The 20,300-nt window shown below is 38.6% G+C and overlaps 1 protein-coding gene and 2 long non-coding RNA genes across 4 annotated transcripts in view; 1 reads left to right on the top strand and 2 right to left on the bottom strand.

Moving 5' to 3' along the window:
* The first annotated feature begins 3,529 nt into the window (after positions 1 to 3,529).
* The window catches only part of LOC309486354, a 23,602-nt gene continuing 6,831 nt past the window's right edge, over positions 3,530 to 20,300 (top strand). The window contains exons 1-3 of one of the 2 annotated variants that reach the window (XR_014201489.1): positions 3,530 to 4,014; positions 4,559 to 4,620; positions 5,021 to 5,182. This is a non-coding gene — a long non-coding RNA (uncharacterized lncRNA). The remainder of the gene's footprint in view (positions 4,015 to 4,558; positions 4,621 to 5,020; positions 5,183 to 20,300) is intronic. The other variant, XR_014201490.1, reaches the window with a different exon arrangement.
* LOC309486143 (protein insensitive-like) lies at positions 7,421 to 13,157 on the bottom strand. Its single transcript, XM_082153324.1, has 4 exons — positions 13,092 to 13,157; positions 12,761 to 12,885; positions 12,173 to 12,377; positions 7,421 to 7,610 (listed from the first exon to the last, which is right to left on the bottom strand). Exons 1-4 carry the CDS (start codon positions 13,120 to 13,122, stop codon positions 7,513 to 7,515), a joined length of 459 nt encoding a protein of 152 aa, XP_082009450.1. The 5' UTR covers positions 13,123 to 13,157; the 3' UTR covers positions 7,421 to 7,512.
* On the bottom strand, positions 15,033 to 20,300 carry LOC309486600. The gene is made up of 3 exons (XR_014201609.1): positions 20,195 to 20,300; positions 15,386 to 15,535; positions 15,033 to 15,086 (listed from the first exon to the last, which is right to left on the bottom strand). It is a non-coding gene; the product is annotated as an uncharacterized lncRNA (long non-coding RNA).

The raw sequence follows: 20,300 nt of genomic DNA, 5'->3' as shown, positions 1-20,300 counted from the left end.
ACTTTTCCCTCTACAGGGAAACACTGATCCACATTTTTCTGATAGATCAAACAACTAATCAATTAATCGCGGAAATATTCAACAGATTAATCAACTATGAAAATAATCCCAAATCCCTAATCATTATGTACAAGTGCATTGCATTGGAAGCCCTGGATATAAGCCTCCCTCTCGATCTCCCTTAAATATTTTTGTTCTCTCTGTTTTGTCATTTGGTAAACTTTATAGATTTCAACCATATTATTCCTTCTTGAGTCTCTTTAACAAGAACTTAGATTAATGTATGAATTGAATAGTGATTGTGTGACCTATGATGAGGGAACAACCAGTGATACCCTTGTTAGTACCATCAAATGATAGCCTATAGTGATGTCATCAGGATACACATACACCGGTAGGCAGTGGCCCACCTTACCGGGTGACCACGTTGTGGTCCACCAGAATTTACAGTTTACCCACCTCTTTTTTTACCACTACACCTCTGATCGCAACTACATGAAAAGAATGTTTACTGTTATAAAAAACTGATTTGTGAGCTTTAGAGGAACTAAAGGTGTTCGAATAAACACGAAACACACATGATCGTTGTCATGCGGTGAATCCGGCCAATCATGGAACAGCTGTGTCGTCGTCATCAGCCCTCGTGCAGCCGCTCTTGAGAAGCTGCGCTGGCTGAGTTCTCCGGCTACTCTCGCATCGCTCTCGCGGTACTTTGATGGCACACGTCACAGTCACGTGGTGTCGGCGCTGTATCAAATCGGACAAAATTTCTAACCGGCATGCACTGCTTCAAGTCAGCCACCGATCGGTCTGCGCAGAGCTGCATTAAGTCGAACAAGCCTTTTGTCTTGTCTGTCACGTGATTCCCTGTTCGTCATGTGATCCTGCCATGTGTCTTGTCATTTTGTTAATTGTTTGCTCATTGTCTACAGGTGTCTCGGATTTACCACGCCCCTTGTTATCTTGTTTAGCTTGTCTGCTTGTGTATTTATACCTCTGTGTTTCAGTTGTGGTTTGCTGTTCTTTGTAACTGTTCCTGAGTTCCTTGTTCTGAGTTCTGTTGTTCGCCCTGTTTGTTTTCATTAAATTTAGTACTTGCATTTGGATTCTCTCCGCTTTATTCCTGCCTCATCGTCACATTGATAATCGCAAGTGGTGTATATTATTATAATAACAATAATAAATAATGTAAATGTATATATTTTAAAATATTCTTACATAGGCTATATAAAATAAAATGACGCAACCCTGTCTCTTTTTGTTAAATTTCAGTTTTTAAAAGGTATAAGAAGTAAATAAAGTAAACGATTCAGTCAAACATACAGCAGGCTACAACGTTAAAGTTAAATAGCCTAAATATATAAAGTTATGAAACTTCACTTTGCCCTCAGCCAAAACGATTTGCCAAGGAACAAATTATAGATGAATGAGACAAAGATCGCCCGTTAGATATACACAAGACGAATTATTCTCATGTTTAACCACTAGACTAAAGACAGATCCAGCGGTGAACGTCAGAAGCACTAGCCGAGGTAAGGCTGTTCTCGGCGGGGTACATGAGCGCTGAGCGCCCGGTGATCGCTGGATCTCACAACTCCGAAACCGGCAGATAACATTTTTAAATAAGCGCTATCTTTATAAATAAACCACAGATTTGAGCTTTAAACAACTACATTGTCGACTGTGAAACTCTTAAAAATGTAAGCTTAGCGTTAAGTTCTGCCAGGAAGACTCAATCAGCGCGTCATGTATTAACTCACTTCTAACCAATCATGTGTTAACACTCTCAGTATAAAAGAATGGTACTTACATTCGTCTGAGTTCGCAGATACTGACGGCGCCAATTACCTCCATCCTCCCCAACCACCTCCAAGATGGCCCTTTCCCTCCATCCTCCCCACCACCACCAGGATGGTCCCTTCCTTTACCTCCAGGGGCCCATACAAAAATGTAATATATGGCCATATATGTACTTATATTTTAAATAGCATGACATATATCTATACATATATTTGACTTATCTGAGAACACAATATATGACTGCAACATATATCTATACATATATTTGACTTATCTGAGAACACAATATATGACTGCAACATATATATACATATATTTGACTTATCTGAGAACACAATATATGACTGGAACATATATCTATACATATATTTGACTTATCTGAGAACACAATATATGACTGCAACATATATCTATACATATATTTGACTTATCTGAGAACACAATATATGCCTGCAACATATATCTATACATATATTTGACTTATCTGAGAACACAATATATGACTGCAACATATCTATATATATATTTGACTTATCTGAGAACACAATATATGACTGCAACATATATGAACATTTATGTGTCCAAACATGTGAAGAAAATATTTGAGTTCATCCATATATGATACCATATATCTGCATATATTACAGTATTGGTTTCTCGCATATATGGACAATATTAATTATAAATATGTGACATACATATTTGTTTTCCACATATTTAATAAATGTATGTAAACATACACTGTAACCCTTTACTGTAAATTTACAACGAATTTCTTACAGAATTGTACTTTATTTCCATAATACAGTATTAAGGCCCTTTCACACCGGATGCGTAACGAAAAAGCGAAACGAAAAAGCGAATAGTTCGTGTGCGAATAGTTCGCATCAAAACCATTCACATCAGCCGCGACGTCTGTGACGTTCAGAGAGCTTCAACATTCCCAAACTTCGCGCGAATCGCGCCGACAGCTGAGAAAACATGGACACTTCATCATCATCATCATCATCATCATCCAGTCATAGTCATAGCTTCCAGTGAAGACGAGCTTTTCATTTTATTTAAAAGACAGAAAAGAAGGTTTTGGGTGCACCCAATCTTACAGAACAGAGAGTCTGAAGGGGAGTATGCTTATGTGCACAGTTTTTTTTTTTTTTTTCGTCTTCAACTAAACACAGTGCGTTTTGTAATGTAACTACACATTACATGTAACACACGAAGAAAGTAATTAAAAATCATTCGACTAGAAACTGTAGATATCACACAAAGAATGTATAGTATACTAAAAGCAGCCCTAAATAGTCTCACTACATTTTGTTACGTGTTCAAAGTAAACACGGTCTCTGTCTCTATCTTTGACGATAATAGTGTTAGCTTTGTATCCCAAATGTAGTTTGGCCTGCTAGCCTACACAGCACAGGACTATATGACTAAAACTATCACACAACAAACTCACAGTCAAGATAACCGAGTTGGTTGGCAATGCTACGCCACACATTGTCTTTCAAATCGTTGTCCTTGTAGTATGTGATTGGCTGAAGCCTATTCTGTCGCCGCAAAAGTAAAAAAAAATCGACATCGAAGCGAATAAAATAAAAGTCGTTTTTTCGCCGCTGCGCATTCGCGTTCGGTGTGGAAGCACTCATTACACACACAGCTGATCGAAAAATAAAACCATCGCGCGAATGATTCGTGCGTCAAAATCGCGTCCAGTGTGAAAGGGCCTTCAAGCTGTATCTTTTACAGAACAGCTGTAAATATACAGCACATTTCTGTTTTCGTCCTGATAAATTCGTTATATAGGATCATACCATCATACTGACTGAAAAGGCATTGCATTGTAGGATTGATTTCTTTCGCGCTCAATTCAGTTCAAATGTGACGCGACATGCGAGCAGACAGTAACGTTAGGTAGCTACAACAGACAAACTTGTTTTGTCAGCGGGATTCAACTGAACAAATAATCATTCTTGTTATCAAGATAAACAATGTCGGCGAATCTGTGAGCAATTTTAAAGCTTTTTTGAGGTTCGGTTCGGTTCGGTTCGTATTTCAAACAGTTGCCTGTGACGCAGCAGAAAATGGACGACGTTAAAGGTAGCAGCTACCTGAAGACGGATGGAAGAATTTGTCATTGAATAATCTAACCTGCGCGTGACGATAAGTGGGATTTAGAGTTTGAGAAGATGGAGAATTGTTCAACTGAGTGATACGGTAAGCCAATATATAAGTTATTATTATTTTTATTTTTTTGCGTTCGCATTTCTACATTGTTTTCACGTATTTGGTTTGATGAACGCGGTTTACTACCGTGGCCGCGCAAGCAATTCACTGACTCTGTTCACCTGTTTATCAAGTAACGTTAACTTCGACATTTCATATAATAGGCAACCTTTACCATGCTATTTGCATGACGTGCATTTGATATATATTTTTTTTTGATATATTTCTCCACGAAAAAAAAAAATGCTGTCAAATTCTGTCAGTTCTGTGATCGTGCTTTTGAATCGTTGTCAGAATTTTGCTAGCACATGAAAATCCATGTTCCTAATGCTGTTTTCAAATGTAGTAGGCCTATTCCTGATTGCCATCCCATGGTCCTACAACTAACGTTACTCCCTAATTCAAAGAAGTTAGACGGTGTTATCCTTCAAGCAGATAATAGAGATTATTCAGCAAATCTCATTAATTTGTAATATGTTTTATGTTTTGGTTCTGTTGATCAAGGTTGTGCTGTCCTTTTTAAAAAAATTTTCAGGAATTTGCATCGCTGATGTCCAGCAATCTACATTTGCCAGAAAGTCCACGACTTATTTCCTGGTATGTAAACATTAAAGGGGTAGATGAAACCTAAAATGAAAAGCCATCATTTACTCACCCCACTGCAAAATATGTTTTTCTTAATTAGTGTTTTTATTTTGTTTCCAGTCCAGATATCTACAATTCTTACATGAAGAAGCATTTAATAGACACGTAAAAATTATCTTGTTTTCTGAAAGAAGAAGTCAAAATTAAGTGAGTTTATGCTTAAAACAAAAAAATATATATATGCCAGTGCATTTTAGCATTCTAACCAATTTAAATTTTTAGTTGAAAAATTTAATTCATAGAACTATGAATAGACAACTACATCGAACCACAGTGGAACCCACAGTAGTTATTTTAATTATTAATATTATTTATTTATTCCTTTTTTTTATTTATTTTTATTCCATTACAGGTCAATCTCTAAGCAACCAGTGCTGGATATTAAGTTTGGAAGGTCAAGGTGTGTGTGAAGGATCACAGCCTCTTCATCACTGGCCTGGCAGCGCTGTTTGCCTCCTCCTATAACTTCAGCTTGCAGTACCAGGAAGAGGCAGCACCTTGAGTTTGTTCAGAGGTTAGTCATTGGCATATTTGCCATTCAAATATATATATATATATATATATATATATATATATATATATATATATATATATTAGACTGAATTGTGTCACTAACCTTGACTTGACAGTATTTATTATGTTGACTACTGGTATGAACAATATGGCCCTGGTTTCCATACAGGGCTTAGCTTAAAGGGGTGGTTCGGGATTTTTGACATCGGACCTCATTTTTAAGTCAGCCTGGTTGTTATTCATCAGTGGAGACATTTAAAAAAAAAATGTATCCAGTCCTTATATTTGGATAGTTAGCCGATGCTAGGCTAGCGCGAGTCAATGGTATATGTTAGCCAGCCATTAAAAACCGTTTTACCCACTCCACAGTGCACCAAAATCAAATCAATTATAACACTAGACTATCGATGTATATGTCCGTTGAGAGAATAGGCCTAATGTTAGAAATCAAACTTACCTTTCATCGCATTAGTTATAATTTGTTCCCTGTAATCATAAGCCTTGTCTACAGCAGCAGCGGAGTGATATTGATTACCTAGGCAACCGAGTGAGCCGGTGTATGACGCAAGTGTATTTACCTGCCGCTGGTACACTGATTACAGTGCGCTTCTGTTCTGTGTTTACTTTTTGCCGCATTACTAACCGGAGCAGAGTAAAATTCCGCAGCTGCTGAGAAACCAGTTCCTTTGTTCCCTCCAGTTCCTAACATTATTCTCTCAACGGACATTTGCATCGATAGTCTAGTGTTATAATTGATTTGCTTTTGGTGCACTGTGGAGTGGGTAAAACGGTTTTTAATGGCTGGCTAACATAAACCATTGACTCGCGCTAGCCTAGCATCGGCTAACTATCCAAATATAAGGACTGGATTATTATTTTTTTTTTATGTCTCCACTGATGAATAACAACCAGGCTGACTTAAAAATGAGGTCCGATGTCAAAAATCCCGAACCACCCCTTTAAGCCAGGTCTAGGCCTTAATAAAATTAGGGTATTTAAGCAGCTTTTATAATAATGTATCATAAAAAATAAAAAATAAACATTACTGGTGAGGTGTGCATCTTGAGATAAAACAGTGGCAGTCATATATTTTAAGATATGTCAGTGCAAGTTGTTTTCAGTTGAAGGATTAGTGAAAATTCTGTCATTAATTACTCACCCTCATGTCGTTCCAAACCTGTAAGACCTTCCCTGGTGAAAAAAAAATATGTTAAGTATACTTGAAGCCAGACTAATTATTAGTATACTTCAAGTGTGTTAATGATTAGTTAACTTAAAGTGTGCTATTTTGAAACAACTAATTTTGTACTAAGTATATTTTAGTAGTAATTAAGTTGTAGTAAAGCATAACTTTAAATGTATTTAGTGTACTTTTGTGTACTAAATTGGAACAACTTTAAGTATATTTAGTATACTTTAAGTATATGCCTGTGTAGGGACTAGTTACATACTTGATTAGTGTATTAAAGTGTACTTTATTTGTGTTACAAGTCTTCGAAACATACAAGAAATATACCGTAAATGTATTAAAAATATATACTAAGTATACTTGCAGCCACACTAATTATAAGTATACTTCAAGTGTGTTAAGGATTAGTTAACTTTAAGTATACTATTTTGAAACAACTAATTTTGTACTGAGTATATTTTAGTTGTATTTAAATTGTAGTAAAGCATAACTTTAAGTGTATTTAGTGTACTTTTGTGTGCTAAATTGGAACAACTTCAAGTATACTTAGTATACTTTAAGTATATGCCTGTGTAGGGACTAGTTACATACTTGATTAGTGATAAGAAAGTGTACTTTATCTGTGTTACAAGTACATTACAAAATCATTACGAGTAATATACAAGTCTATTATTTTTGAGTAAAAATGATATTCTCCGTAATACCTTTGGCTTAATCCAAATACTACAAATAGCACACTTTGTCTTCAATAACAAATGCACATTAATAAACAAATATTACTTAGCTATACTTTGTACAATATACTTTAAACATTACATCGTCACAATGCAGTATTTTAAAAATCTTACCAGAATACTGAAGACTGAATTTCTTGGGGGATTTATTATTTTTTTTTACACAATACTGAATGCACTTGTTTTCAAGGCCCTTAGTACAATAAATAACATAACTTTAATAACAGAGACACATGGTATTGACAACACAAACAGTGTTTATTTAAATCTCGTACACGGTTTTATTATTTTAAAACATAATAAAATGTACCAACCATGTTTTTAAATTAAAAGAACACTGAAGAAAAAAAAAGAGAAAAAAAAAAAACATTTTGGAACAGCGGCCACACACAAACTACACATTGTTATTTACTTTTTCTTGCTGAAATGCTCGTTGTTACACTTGCGCCTGATGGCCGCTCGCACATCAGACACACTTGTGTGTGGAAACTCTGCAAGAACAGCATCTGTTAAAGTGAACGAGGTAAGGTCAGAGGGCATGTTCATACAACTTTTTTTCCCACTACTTCAGTCTGTTAAAATCCTGTATTAAACAAGTATTACTAAATAAAAAGTACACGAGGATTAGCAGTGAGGAATTTTATCAGTATGTCATGTCAATAATGCTTTCAGTATATACGGTAGTCACACATACTGTATGCAACAAAAGCGAGTACATACATGTAAGATCATTTTGATGAACCAATGTCGTTTTAAAATCCCAATAATACATTTTGCAGTCTAGCTTTTTTTATTTGATGAATGAACAAAAAATTGCAGTGTACCTCTCATTAAAAAAAATGGCAATAACAGTTGTGTTTTTTATTATTGTTAAGGAAAACTCAATTTCATTATGAATTTGACAGATTGCTGTAGTGCCTCAGTTCATGTGGCATGTGAACCAAATCATCTCTTCCTCTTTACTACTAGGTTCATTCTGAAACGCAACAGAAAATTAACTGTAACTTGTCTTAACAAAGCTTTAAGTCTCTATTTTTAAAATACGTAAATCATATCAAAACCAAATATTCTCTGTTTAAGTAATCCGTATGAAAGCAACGAGAGGTACAGTTTTTCAAACGCATGCTCATTATCTCTAATGTCACCAGACCCACATGCGCACAAGCGATTCACATGCTAATCGTCCACGTGAAGGAACCCAAAACTTGTAAACTCCCTCATCAGTTTAAAACAAAGCATGAAGAGAGAAGAGAAACTTCATCATTCCTCTGCTTTTCATCGAGTTTGGAAGACAGGCTATGAGTTTACCTTGGATTTACCTCAGACGAAGAAGAATGCGGTTTGAAAATACGATTTTGAAGGTAAGAAATGTATTCTCACATATATTAGCTAGAGTGTTATTGGTGCATAAACTGTACATTGTACTAGTTGAACTGGTGCCAGACTGAACTTTATGAAATCGATGGAAAATTTTTAAAATATGAACAATAGACAGGCAGGCAACCTTTCAATGATAAATAAATATACATGTATGATACAAGGATGTTTTTATGTTCGATAATAATTAAACAGCATGATATAAAATTAGGTTGATATGAGTGTTTATTCTAACATGATGAATTTTATAATGTTTAGACCAGTGTTTACTGTTAAATACTGTGTTTGTGGATATCTGCTCAAACGTAGATATGTATAATGTGGTAACAATAATGTTTCATAGTTTGGAGCGGTCGGTCGGTCCCTTCAGTACATGTTCTCTGCACGTGCTGTGCGTTTCAAAAGCAAAACGCATCACACATTAGGCTTCATGTTTTTACTCCAATCTCATTTTGTAACATCATAACGAATGAAAACATTTGAAGTAACATAATAATCCATATATGTTTCTCTAGTGCAGTGTACTGAAGTGTTCCTTTTTATTGATTTATCGCTATAGGCTGCCTGTATTTATGTAAAATTAATATTATTATTTTATGCAGCCGTATAAGCAGTGGTTAAATTGGGCCGGGGCTCTCCGGGGCTCAGCCCCGGCACATAAGCCTGCTCGTTGTCAGTCAGTTTCTTATTGGAAATTATGTCACATAAAATTTGATGAAAGTGATGCTTTTGAAAACATATTTCTGATTATAAATGAAAGATTTTGAAATGGCATGTCTATTTAGTCTCGGCGGAGCTGAGATGAGAACAATCGTGACACGGCCGTAGTCTTGTTCAGCTGCTTAATCTCGTTGTCAGTCGACCATGATCGCTCACCGCTCGCGCATGCCATGCGCATCTATAGGCTACTTCTCAAAACTCCGACACGGATAAATGTACGCAGCAATAATGAATGTTCCTGGGAGATCCGTTGTTGCACGGGATGTGGAAGCGCGCAAAAGTTCCAGAACCTTCTAACGTTACTGCCTTGAAAAAAAAAAAAAAAAACAATAAAAAAAAAAAAAAAAACACGAGCTGCTGGCCGCGCTGCAGCAGCAGATCAATTTAGTCAAGTTCAGCACAATGTTGGTTGTATAAACAGTGCCCTGCATTGAAAGACAAGGTAATGAAAATATATTTGGCACATTGTATGAGTCACTATATCATAACAAGGTAATACAATGTGTAATCAAGCGTTTTATATTTAATATGAGGAAAATAGGCTACACATGACATGCCGTAGACGTGACACAAAAAATCTTTAACTTTAAGGTGGCGAAATATTTTTTTTGTAATTCTGTGAATTACACTGCAAACCACAGTAACTACCCTCCGGATGAAGAAGGGTTGGCTCTCCACAGAACATAACATATTCATTTTATTTTATTTTTCATGTTCGCATATGAGGAAAAAACAATGTTACAGACGTGAGCGCTGAAAGCGGCACTAAAAGACTGTTTAAAACTTTCACTGAGACCTCAAACAGAAAGCACAAAGCCTTTCTTTAAAATTAATTTCGTTTTGTATTAATTGTATCTTAATTTTAATCAATGTTTCATATATTTCATTTAAATATAGGCTAGTATATAGACAATAGATAATCACGACACGGACGCGCCGGCGAGTGAACTGGACTCAAGGGAGCCTACTTGCCTGACAGACCTGATAAATATATCTATATAGAAAGCTTGGAAGGTCTTCTTTTAAACATGACAATTCAAAACGAAAGAAAACATGTGCAATGTGCATTTCTCTCTGGCGCGTTCACTACTGCGAAGATTGCGAGGATAGCATCGTCAACTTCATCTATGCAGGGCACTGACACAGAAAACACTTGTTTATTAATAAACAATTAAAATGTCTCCTTGCTATATTTTACATATTCATAATCATTACTTTTGCCGGTTCTTTCTGACAGCTTTTAGGTGCTTTATTGGCAGCGCCACCCTTACATGAACGCGTCACCACCGCATCAGCACCGAAAACAGGAAATTTTTTTCAATCCCTGTTTTGGCAGGGGAAAAACTGATCAGAAAATGTAACGAAACGTTGTAGAAATCTAGTGGAGTAGAAAGTATAATAATTACTGCAAAATGTAACGAAGTAAAAGTCAAAAGTATGCACTATTGATTCTACTTAGGCCTACAGAAACGAAGTAAGCTATTTGTACTTCATTTCATTCCACCACTGCTGATTAACAGTAATGTAAATGCTAAATGTCCTAATACCTGTTGATACTACAACAATGCAAATATGCTCTTAACCTTGCAGTTTTTCACAGATTATGTAAGACTCAATTTATCCATTTCTTTTGCACAAAACTCTCCAGAAAATGCCATTTAATAGTTTATTTTTCAAAAAAATAAAGGGTTTTATTTCAAATTTCAGGGTTTAAATTGGGATTTATTATGTGGGGGGGCTCTCCCACATAATAAATCCCAATTTAAACCCTGCGTATAAGTATATGCCTACAAGGCACAACAAACCGGGTTTTTTCTTTTTTTTTTTTTTATGGCAATTTTAATCAGAAAAATTAAATTAGATCTAAAATAATTTTCTTCCCCAAATCTGGCAGGTTTCTCTTGATATCAGCATGTTCACATTTGTCTTTTGTTACTTTTGTTTTTTTTTACAGGGACCAGATGGCACTGATGAGCCCTGCTGACTAAAACATTCACACAAATTTTTGTGTTTTTAACCTGAAGCAAATACCTTGGAAATGATAACTAAGATGTGTGACTGTTCACGTCTCTCTGTTTTTTTGTATCTTAGGACTATGTTGTGTTGTAAATAAATCCATTCTGTTAGGGTGCTTTCACACTGGCAGTTTAATTCGGAACGGGGCACGGTTCGCATGAAAAATCGCTAATGTGAACGCTGTCATGCGGCCCTGGGTGCGTACTGGGGTACCGAACCCGAGACTAACTGGAGGAGGTGGTCTGAGTTTGGTTGCTCCTGAACCGTGCCGCGGCTCGCGTGAATGTGAAAGCAACACAGACTCGGGTGCACACTTGTTCAGGAAGTAAAGTGACCTGCGCATGCGTTTTAGCTGATTATTAAGTATTTAGTTAAATAAAACACATGTAAGGGATGATAATGTTGATGATTTACCTTGGATACGAGCGAGAGTGAGCCTACAGTGTATTCGCGCATATCGCGTAGAATCAGGGCACCAAAATAATGGAAATCCACTGTCTCCTCAAAAGAGTCAGTTTGCAAGCAGCAGAAGGCCACCTTATGTGCAAACTCAGAAGGTCTGAAAAAGGTGACACATTTCTCCAACTCGCGTGATGTACTGAGTGGGCAGGAAGATTTTCACATAGTTTTGAAGCAAAATGTGTAGACTACATGATAATAACGTGACCAATAAGTCAGTATGGGTTTTATGGCCTTATTTTAGTGACTACAATTATTTATTTTTTTCAACAACGTAATTTTCTCAAAACTACAAACTTTTACATACATGCTGCTGAGATATTATTGTAGCAGAGTTTGTGGTGAATACAGTGTAATCAGACTTTATCCATGGAAATATTAAAAGTAACAAAAATAAGCACAAATGTCAGAGCATGTCAGAACACCTCCAGGGCCCAGAAAACACCAGAGGGTTAACTCAAGAAAAACAGAGGGTTAACTCAAGAAAATTACAAACCTGTTATGGCCTGCACTTTGGCAACATCAAGCTGACTTTTTTGGGAGTCCACTTTCCCAGATTTCCCTGTCAGGGTGGACTCGGCAAGGATTTCCCTAGTGAAAACCAGAACAGCCAGCTCCTGGGCAAAAATGGTCATACGAGATCTGTTCAGCCGCTGAAAGGCCCTCTTTGGGACTATCACTGCAGTTCCAGCCAAGGGGTGCTGTATAGAGAGATGTGTAGGGAGAGAGAAAGAGAGTCCACTGACAAATTAATACATAGTTGGGACATCCATCTCTGAGGAATAAATATTATTCCAATGTGAAAATATGCTTAAATCAAGCTTGGTTTTGAAATGTTTTTATCATGTTTTTTTAACCTTGCCAGTTTAAACTTTCAGTCAACTATAAGCCATTCAAATTCAATTAAATGGGAAAGGGACTCGGTAGGGAATTCGGTACTTGTTTGCTGTTCCGACAGATAAATCACTTTAAGATTGATCCATTTTACCATAAAGTTACATGGTGGAAATTCAACATTCTAAACACCCATGAATTCATGATGGCTGTTAAGTGATAGACACATTAGCCCTTAATTGTAACATACCATATCAATTTCATTGACCACTGTATTAGATGACATTGCCGATGAGGGGGTTCCGTCAGGTGAGCAAATCAATGACCGGACACACTGCACACACTCCTTCATTAATTTAACCATTTCCGGGAGCTCTACGTGAAAATAAGGGGGAAAGTTAAGTTAGTGTTGTTTGACTAGAAAGGACTCTGCATCTGTAGAACATGACAGATGGATGAAATGTAAAAGCTAGCCAGTATTACAGAGATAATGTTACTAAAGTTAAGCAAAGGGAAATCATGCCCATTGTGGGACTTTGCAATGTAATGTCAACCCCTCCAATGCCAACCTGAATACCTACCACGAAGGGATGCCATGATTTCTTCATCCATTTGGGGCAGCGTTTTCTGTCCAGTGTTAGCATCCTTTATCTGCTTACAAACAAGCAAACTGAAACTTTTGATTACAGTAACATTATACCACATTTACATGTTTGTTACAATACAAATAATAATAATAATCATCATGGGAAAGTAACAGAAAAGTAACAATTAATGATGTTCAAATTTAATTCTGCATTGAAACAGCGGCAGGCCTTAACGCTAAGGACTTTAGCTACTGCATTTAACTTAAAATACTCTGTAATTTTTTATCATACAGATCAGAGTAATGTAAAGGGTCTACTTTTATTTTCTGTAAACTCACTATAACAACAAATTGTTGAGCTTTTGTAAACAAAAAAAGAAAGAAAAGAAAACAATCAGGATGCGCCGTCCCGTTCTCAGTGAGCTGAAACTCAGCGTACACTTGCCTTACAGACATGAGAAATAGATATATAGAAAGCTTGTAATGTCTACTTTTAAATGAAGCAATTCAAATGGAAAATAAATATTCTCAGATTATGTAATTCGTAGGGCTGGACCCGTATATTCGGATATTCAAATATTTGTTCGGTGGGTTGGTATTCGATTTTAAAATTGAACATTCAAATATTCGTTTTTTATTTTATTTTTTTTTGCACACCTGGCATCCCCCTCAAAACGGTTCTCATTCGTACTTGAATATGTTTTACACTATAAAATCTGGCAAAATACAATACAATTTTTTTTAATTATCTTGTATAGCCTAGCCATTTTTAATAGGCTGGACAGTTGAAGGAACCCAACCTCATTATACTTAATAAATATATTTGCTTCTTCTTAGCCTACTAAAGTGTTCCTCAAACTGGAGTATTCTCTGGCTAGAGCAGAACAGCAGAGTTTGTATGGACAGAAGTGCATGCCTGAGCTTGTATTTTGGGTTAAGCTATTAGAGGGTTAGAATAATAGAAACAAAATGTATTAGCCTTTTTACCCGTTATTATCAATCTAAATTAACCTACTGCGAAATATAGGAGCTTTTGAGATTTTACGTCATGTCATTTAATCTGTTTGTGATGCTGATTATGCTACCATGTTCTTTATTTATTACAGTTCGTTCATTTATGTTTTGTTTTTCCTACATTTTTTCTCAACTACTGGCGGTGGCGCGGTGGTTGTTTTGAAAAATTATTTTTTATAATAATAATAGGCTAAACAAGGCTCAAACATCCATTTTGTAACAGACATACTGTTTATTTGAGCAATTTTGTCAAAGAAACAACACACTAAAGCCTGTAAAGCATTGAAATACATATTAGGGATGGGAATTTCAAGCGTTTTTCGAATAATAATCAAATAATACCCAGCGATCTTCGAATATTATTTTTGCTTGAAATTCACACAGTGCAACTACCTAATTGAGGTTTTCTTGAAACTTAATGTTTAAATTGGCAAATCTAAAAAACACACATAAATGATTAAATGTGTGCTATTATTAGTTCCATATTCAAATATTTGTTTGGAAAGTGCACTTACTGAATTTGGACCTAATAATAGCACACATTTAATCATTTATGTGTATTTTTTACTGCAGCCAAAAACAGAAAACATTAACAATAAATTATTAAAATGTTTAGACAGTCTCCTTCTGTTTTTTCATGACACATTCATAATCATTACATTTGCTGGTACACTGTAACAAGCTTTATGCGTGCGTTTGAGCTCTGATTATGCTATGTAATAGGCTATATAGACAATTAAAGGCTTGTTATTAAGATTTATGTATTATTAATATTAACGCGCAATATTAGTCGACTAATTGCTTAAATGAACGACTACTAATTGACTGCAAAAGTCTTTAGTCGAGGGCAGCCCTACAAGGAAAACCAAACCCCATCAGGTGACAGAAATGGAGAAATAACCTTTGGAGAAAGTCAACTTGCCTTTGTTTCAGTTGAGGGTAAACCACACTCTTCATCCGAGTCATTGGCCTGAAACTTTGAAAAAACGAAAAGAGATCAGTGAAAATCTGGGGTAAAATCTTTGCGTGACCGGGGAGCTGCCGCTCAACCTGTCACTCAACCCGTCACCGCTAGAGGCAGCTAACGATGACTGGTCGAGTAGCAGGCGCATATAACGGTGCTTGGTCGAGTGGCAGGCGCATAAAACGGTGGCTGGTCGAGTGACAGCTGCCTCTAGCGGTGACGGGTTGAGTGACAGGTCCCCCTGTCACGCAAAGATTTTACCCCCTCCCGAAAATCAATAGAGAAAGAATTTTAAACCATTTAAACCTTACCATTTCAGGACTCCCTATGTTTGTAGCATCATCAGAACTGGTGTGATGATCTGGACAGAGATGGCTCGCTATGTTTGTGGCCTCATCAGATCTAGTATGATGATCAGAAGTGAATGCCAGGGGTCTGGCAGCCTTCTTAATCGTTGCTTGCTTTACATGGACAAAAATGTTAATAAGTGGTGGGTGAGGAGAGACTCCTGATATGATTGTAAAGCTTTGGGTGTAGAATAGTACATATTAAAGTGATATGCTATAGAGCTGGTAAGTCCCGCCCCTTCCGCTAACCCCACTGGACCTCTAGGTTGCTCCTAGCAGGTTGGAATTGCCACATTTTCGCGTTATTTACACTTAATTGCCCGACCGAAACAGCATCTGCAAGAATAGCTTTAAATAGAGACATTTCAGATCATTCCAGCAGGACCAGCGACAAGCATACTAGAGGCACAGCTAGAACGCGCAAGTGTTTTTGCCAGAATACTCTGTTCACCCTGTTATTTCATTGTTGTTTTTAGTCAAGGTAAGCCTATCTTCGATTCTATTGTTACTTTGTATTTTTAACTTCACATAATCCTGTATTTTAGAGAGACGCGTTGGCACAATTAACAACAGCCGCGAGTGAAAATTAAAATTATTGTTACATTTGCACTTAAGCCTTTGCTCCTAGCAGGTTGGAATTGCCACATTTTCGCGTTATTTACACTTAATTGCCCGACCGAAACAGCTGTACTCACTCAAGCGGTGAAAGCATTATCCGTATATCTGTGTAATTTGCGCGCTGTCGCGGAAGCGTCAGCGGAAGCGTTCAGCTCTCGTGTTCAGGCTCCTCGTGTGAAGACCGACTCGGGAAAAGACCAGCGACTCTACCTGCGCGACTCCACCGAGCAAGGACACCAGAAAGGCACTTACGTATCTCCACTTCCCTTTCTCTTCCCTCTACTTACCTTATTGTTCACCTTAATCAACATGTGCTTTCAATACATTCCTGTTATCTCTCGGCACCGTCCTTTCATCACGCGCAATAGGCAGCGCAATACTGCCAATCTGCGTCCCATCCCCACATCCTCACATACTCCTCTCTCTCTTTCCGTGGGTCTATGGAATTGTCAGTCAGCAGTCAATAAAGCTGACTTCATTCCAGCCTTTGCATCTCATTCTACTCTTAGTATCTTGGGGCTGACTGAGACCTGGATTCGTCCAGAAGACTCAGCAACCCCTGCTGCTCTCTCTAGCAATTTCTCCTTCTCCCACTCCCCTCGCCAGTCTGGGAGAGGTGGGGGTACAGGGCTTCTCGTTTCTAACAATTGCAAATACTCCACGCTCTCTTCTCTATGCAACAACAACTCATTTGAATATCATGCTATTACACTTACAACCCCCATTAAAATCCATATTGTAGTCATTTATCGCCCCCCAGGTCAGCTGGGTAACTTTGTAGATGAGCTGGATGTGCTGCTGTCCACTTTCCCTGAGGACGGCACCCCACTTCTAGTCTTCGGTGACTTCAACATTCATCTCGAAAAGCCACATGCAACAGACTTCACCTCTCTCCTAGCCTCTTTCGATCTCAAACGACTCATCACCACAGCTACTCACAAATCAGGCAACCAACTGGACCTGGTTTACACACGCAACTGCACCACAGAAAACATCCTGGTGACACCTCTCCACGTTTCAGATCATTTCCTCATTACTTTCAGTCTACAACTCTCTACCCCTGCACCCCCACCCCCACCACCAGTCACTTTCAGACGAAACCTGCGCTCACTTTCCCCCTCCCATCTCTCCTCTGCCGTGTCATCCTCTCTTCCCCCACCCTCACAATTCTCATCTCTGGATGTGAATACCGCAACGGACACCTTATGCTCCACTCTAATCTCTTCTCTAGACATTATCTGCCCTCTCTCCTCCAGGCCAGCACGCACTACTCCCTCTAACCCCTGGTTATCTGAGGTTCTTCGGGAACACCGGACCAAACTCAGGGCAGCGGAGAGGAAATGGCACAAATCAAAAGACGCATCTGACCTGAGTATGTATCAATCTCTCCTCTCCTCCTTTTCTGTTGATGTTCATGCTGCAAAATCTTCATACTTCCACAACAAGATCAACAGCTCCTCCAACACACGATTACTCTTCAAGACATTCAACTCTCTCCTCTGTCCACCTCCACCACCTCCCGCCTCCTCCTTAACTGCTGACGATTTTGCGACCTTCTTCACCAACAAAACAACAGCTATCAGCAGTCAGTTCTCAGCTCCACACACACAGGAACCCAGACCGACCCCTTCCACAGCCAATACCCCTCTGTCCTCCTTTTCTTCGCTAACCGAGGAAGAAGTATCTACACTTCTCCTCTCCAGTCACCCTACCACCTGCACGCTTGACCCCATCCCCTCACACCTTCTACAAGCCATCTCTCCCACACTTCTACCATCACTCACACACATCATCAACTCATCCCTCCACACTGGCACCTTCCCTACAGCATTCAAGCAGGCTCGGGTTACTCCACTGCTCAAAAAACCAACGCTAAACACATCATTGGTAGAGAATTACAGACCTATCTCTCTCCTACCATTCATTGCGAAGACACTTGAAAGAGCTGTCTTCAACCAACTAACATCCTTCTTGTCTCTAAACAACCAGCTGGATGTCAACCAATCTGGCTTCAAGAAAGGACATTCAACTGAGACTGCATTACTGTCAGTCACAGAAGCCCTACGGATCGCAAAAGCTGCTTCCAAATCTTCAGTCCTCATTCTCCTGGATCTGTCTGCTGCCTTCGACACGGTGAATCATCAGATCCTTCTGTCCACCCTCTCATCACTGGGCATCACAGGAACTTCACTCCACTGGTTTGAGTCCTATCTCACAGGTAGGTCCTTCAAGGTCGCATGGAGAGGCGAGGTATCCAGAGCACATCAGCTGACCACAGGGGTTCCCCAGGGTTCAGTTCTTGGTCCCCTCCTCTTCTCCATCTACACCACATCACTGGGACACATCATACAGGCACACGGTTTTTCCTACCACTGCTATGCTGATGACACACAGCTCTTCCTCTCCTTTCAACCAGATGATCCCACAGTAGCTGCACGGGTCTCAAGCTGTCTGGCGGACATCTCCACATGGATGAAGGAACACCACCTGCAGCTCAACCTGGCAAAGACTGAGCTTCTCGTCCTCCCTGCCAATCCGTCTCTACAGCACGACTTCACCATCCAGCTAGAGTCATCATTAATCACCCCATCAAGATCGGTCAGAAATCTTGGAGTAACGTTTGATGACCAGCTGACCTTCACAGATCACATTTCAAAGACAGCTCGATCATGCAGGTTTGCACTGCACAACATCAGGAAGATCAGGCCTTTCCTAACTGAGCATGCAACACAACTTATCGTCCAGGCCCTGGTCATCTCTAGGCTTGACTACTGCAATGCCCTTCTGGCTGGACTCCCAGCATGTGCGACCAAACCCCTACAGATGATCCAGAATGCTGCAGCTCGTCTTGTCTTCAACGAGCCCAAGAGGGCCCACGTCACTCCTCTGTTCATCTCTCTGCACTGGCTACCTCTAGCTGCTCGCATCAAGTTCAAGGCTCTGACGCTTGCTTACAGAACTATCACAGGCTCAGCTCCCTCCTACTTTCACTCACTCCTACGAGTCTACATCCCTACCAGACACCTACGATCGGTCAACGAGCGACGTCTCGTGGTTCCATCACAGAAAGCCACAAAATCACTTTCCAGAACATTCTCATTTACAGTTCCATGCTGGTGGAACGCTCTCCCCACCCTCATCCGGAATGCAGAATCCCTGACAACATTCAAAAAACAGCTGAAAACCAATCTCTTCCGTGAGCACTTAACCTTATAAAAAAAATAAAAATAAAAAAAAATTAAAAAAAATCCTTTCCCTTTGAAACATCACTTATCAGGCTTATGCTACTCTGAATAATACCAGAACTTCGTATTTTGAGCACTTCCTGCATTGTTGTTGCTTTTGCCTCTTTATGATGACTCGCTGAACTTAGTCCTAATTTGTAAGTCGCTTTGGATAAGGGCGTCTGCTAAATGACTAAATGTAAATGTAAATGTAGGTTGAAAAATCGTCAATGCAAGTGAATGAGAGAAAATAATCATTTTCTGGTCCCGTTTGAATTTTGCCATGAATGTGAACATATGTTGTCTGTGAATTTTTTATATAATTTCTCGTGTAAAGAATGCTACAATTTTAGCGGGTAGAATTTTGATACGGTTAGACTTTGTGTGAGAGCACTTTGTGGACTACAACTCTTCTCTGCTTTCGACGCGTTTCTACGCGTTTGAGCTGAAGAAAGAACAGCCTATTTTGTTTGAATGGTGACATTTGGGTACAAAACACACAGGCTTCTCGATCTGTCTCCATAGATTATCGCACGATTATCGATATGATTTGTGGAGGTAAAATGTGTTATGGGGTGACGTCACATAGGCGACATGTAGTCTTTCTCGTTATGTCTTTTCCACAACTGCTAGCCAAAGAATCATACCATATACTGTCAAACTCGTTACATTAAAAATTATATAAAAAATTCACAGACAACATATGTTCACATTAATGGCACAATTCAAACGGGACCAGAAAATAATTATTTTCTCTCATTCACTTGCATTGACGATTTTTCAACCTAGAGGTCCACTTGGGGTTTTACGGATGGGCGGGACTTACCAGCTCTATAGAAATGCTTCATTGTTTCTAAGTAAATGTCCCCTAGTTCTGTTTATAAAGCATATCAAAATGTAGCCAAATCCTCAAGAAAACAGCATGCATTACTTTATTAAGACATTGTGGAAAATCATCATCAGAGCTAGTGTGTTGATCTTGTGTGGCTAGGGCCAGGGCCCTGTTCTGAGAAAGGGAGTTCTTCAGGTTTTGTAAT

Source organism: Leuciscus leuciscus (genome assembly GCF_965113295.1).
Source record: "Leuciscus leuciscus genome assembly, chromosome: 2".
Classification (NCBI taxonomy): Eukaryota; Metazoa; Chordata; class Actinopteri; order Cypriniformes; family Leuciscidae; genus Leuciscus; species Leuciscus leuciscus.
This window is presented reverse-complemented; position numbering and strand designations above follow the sequence as displayed.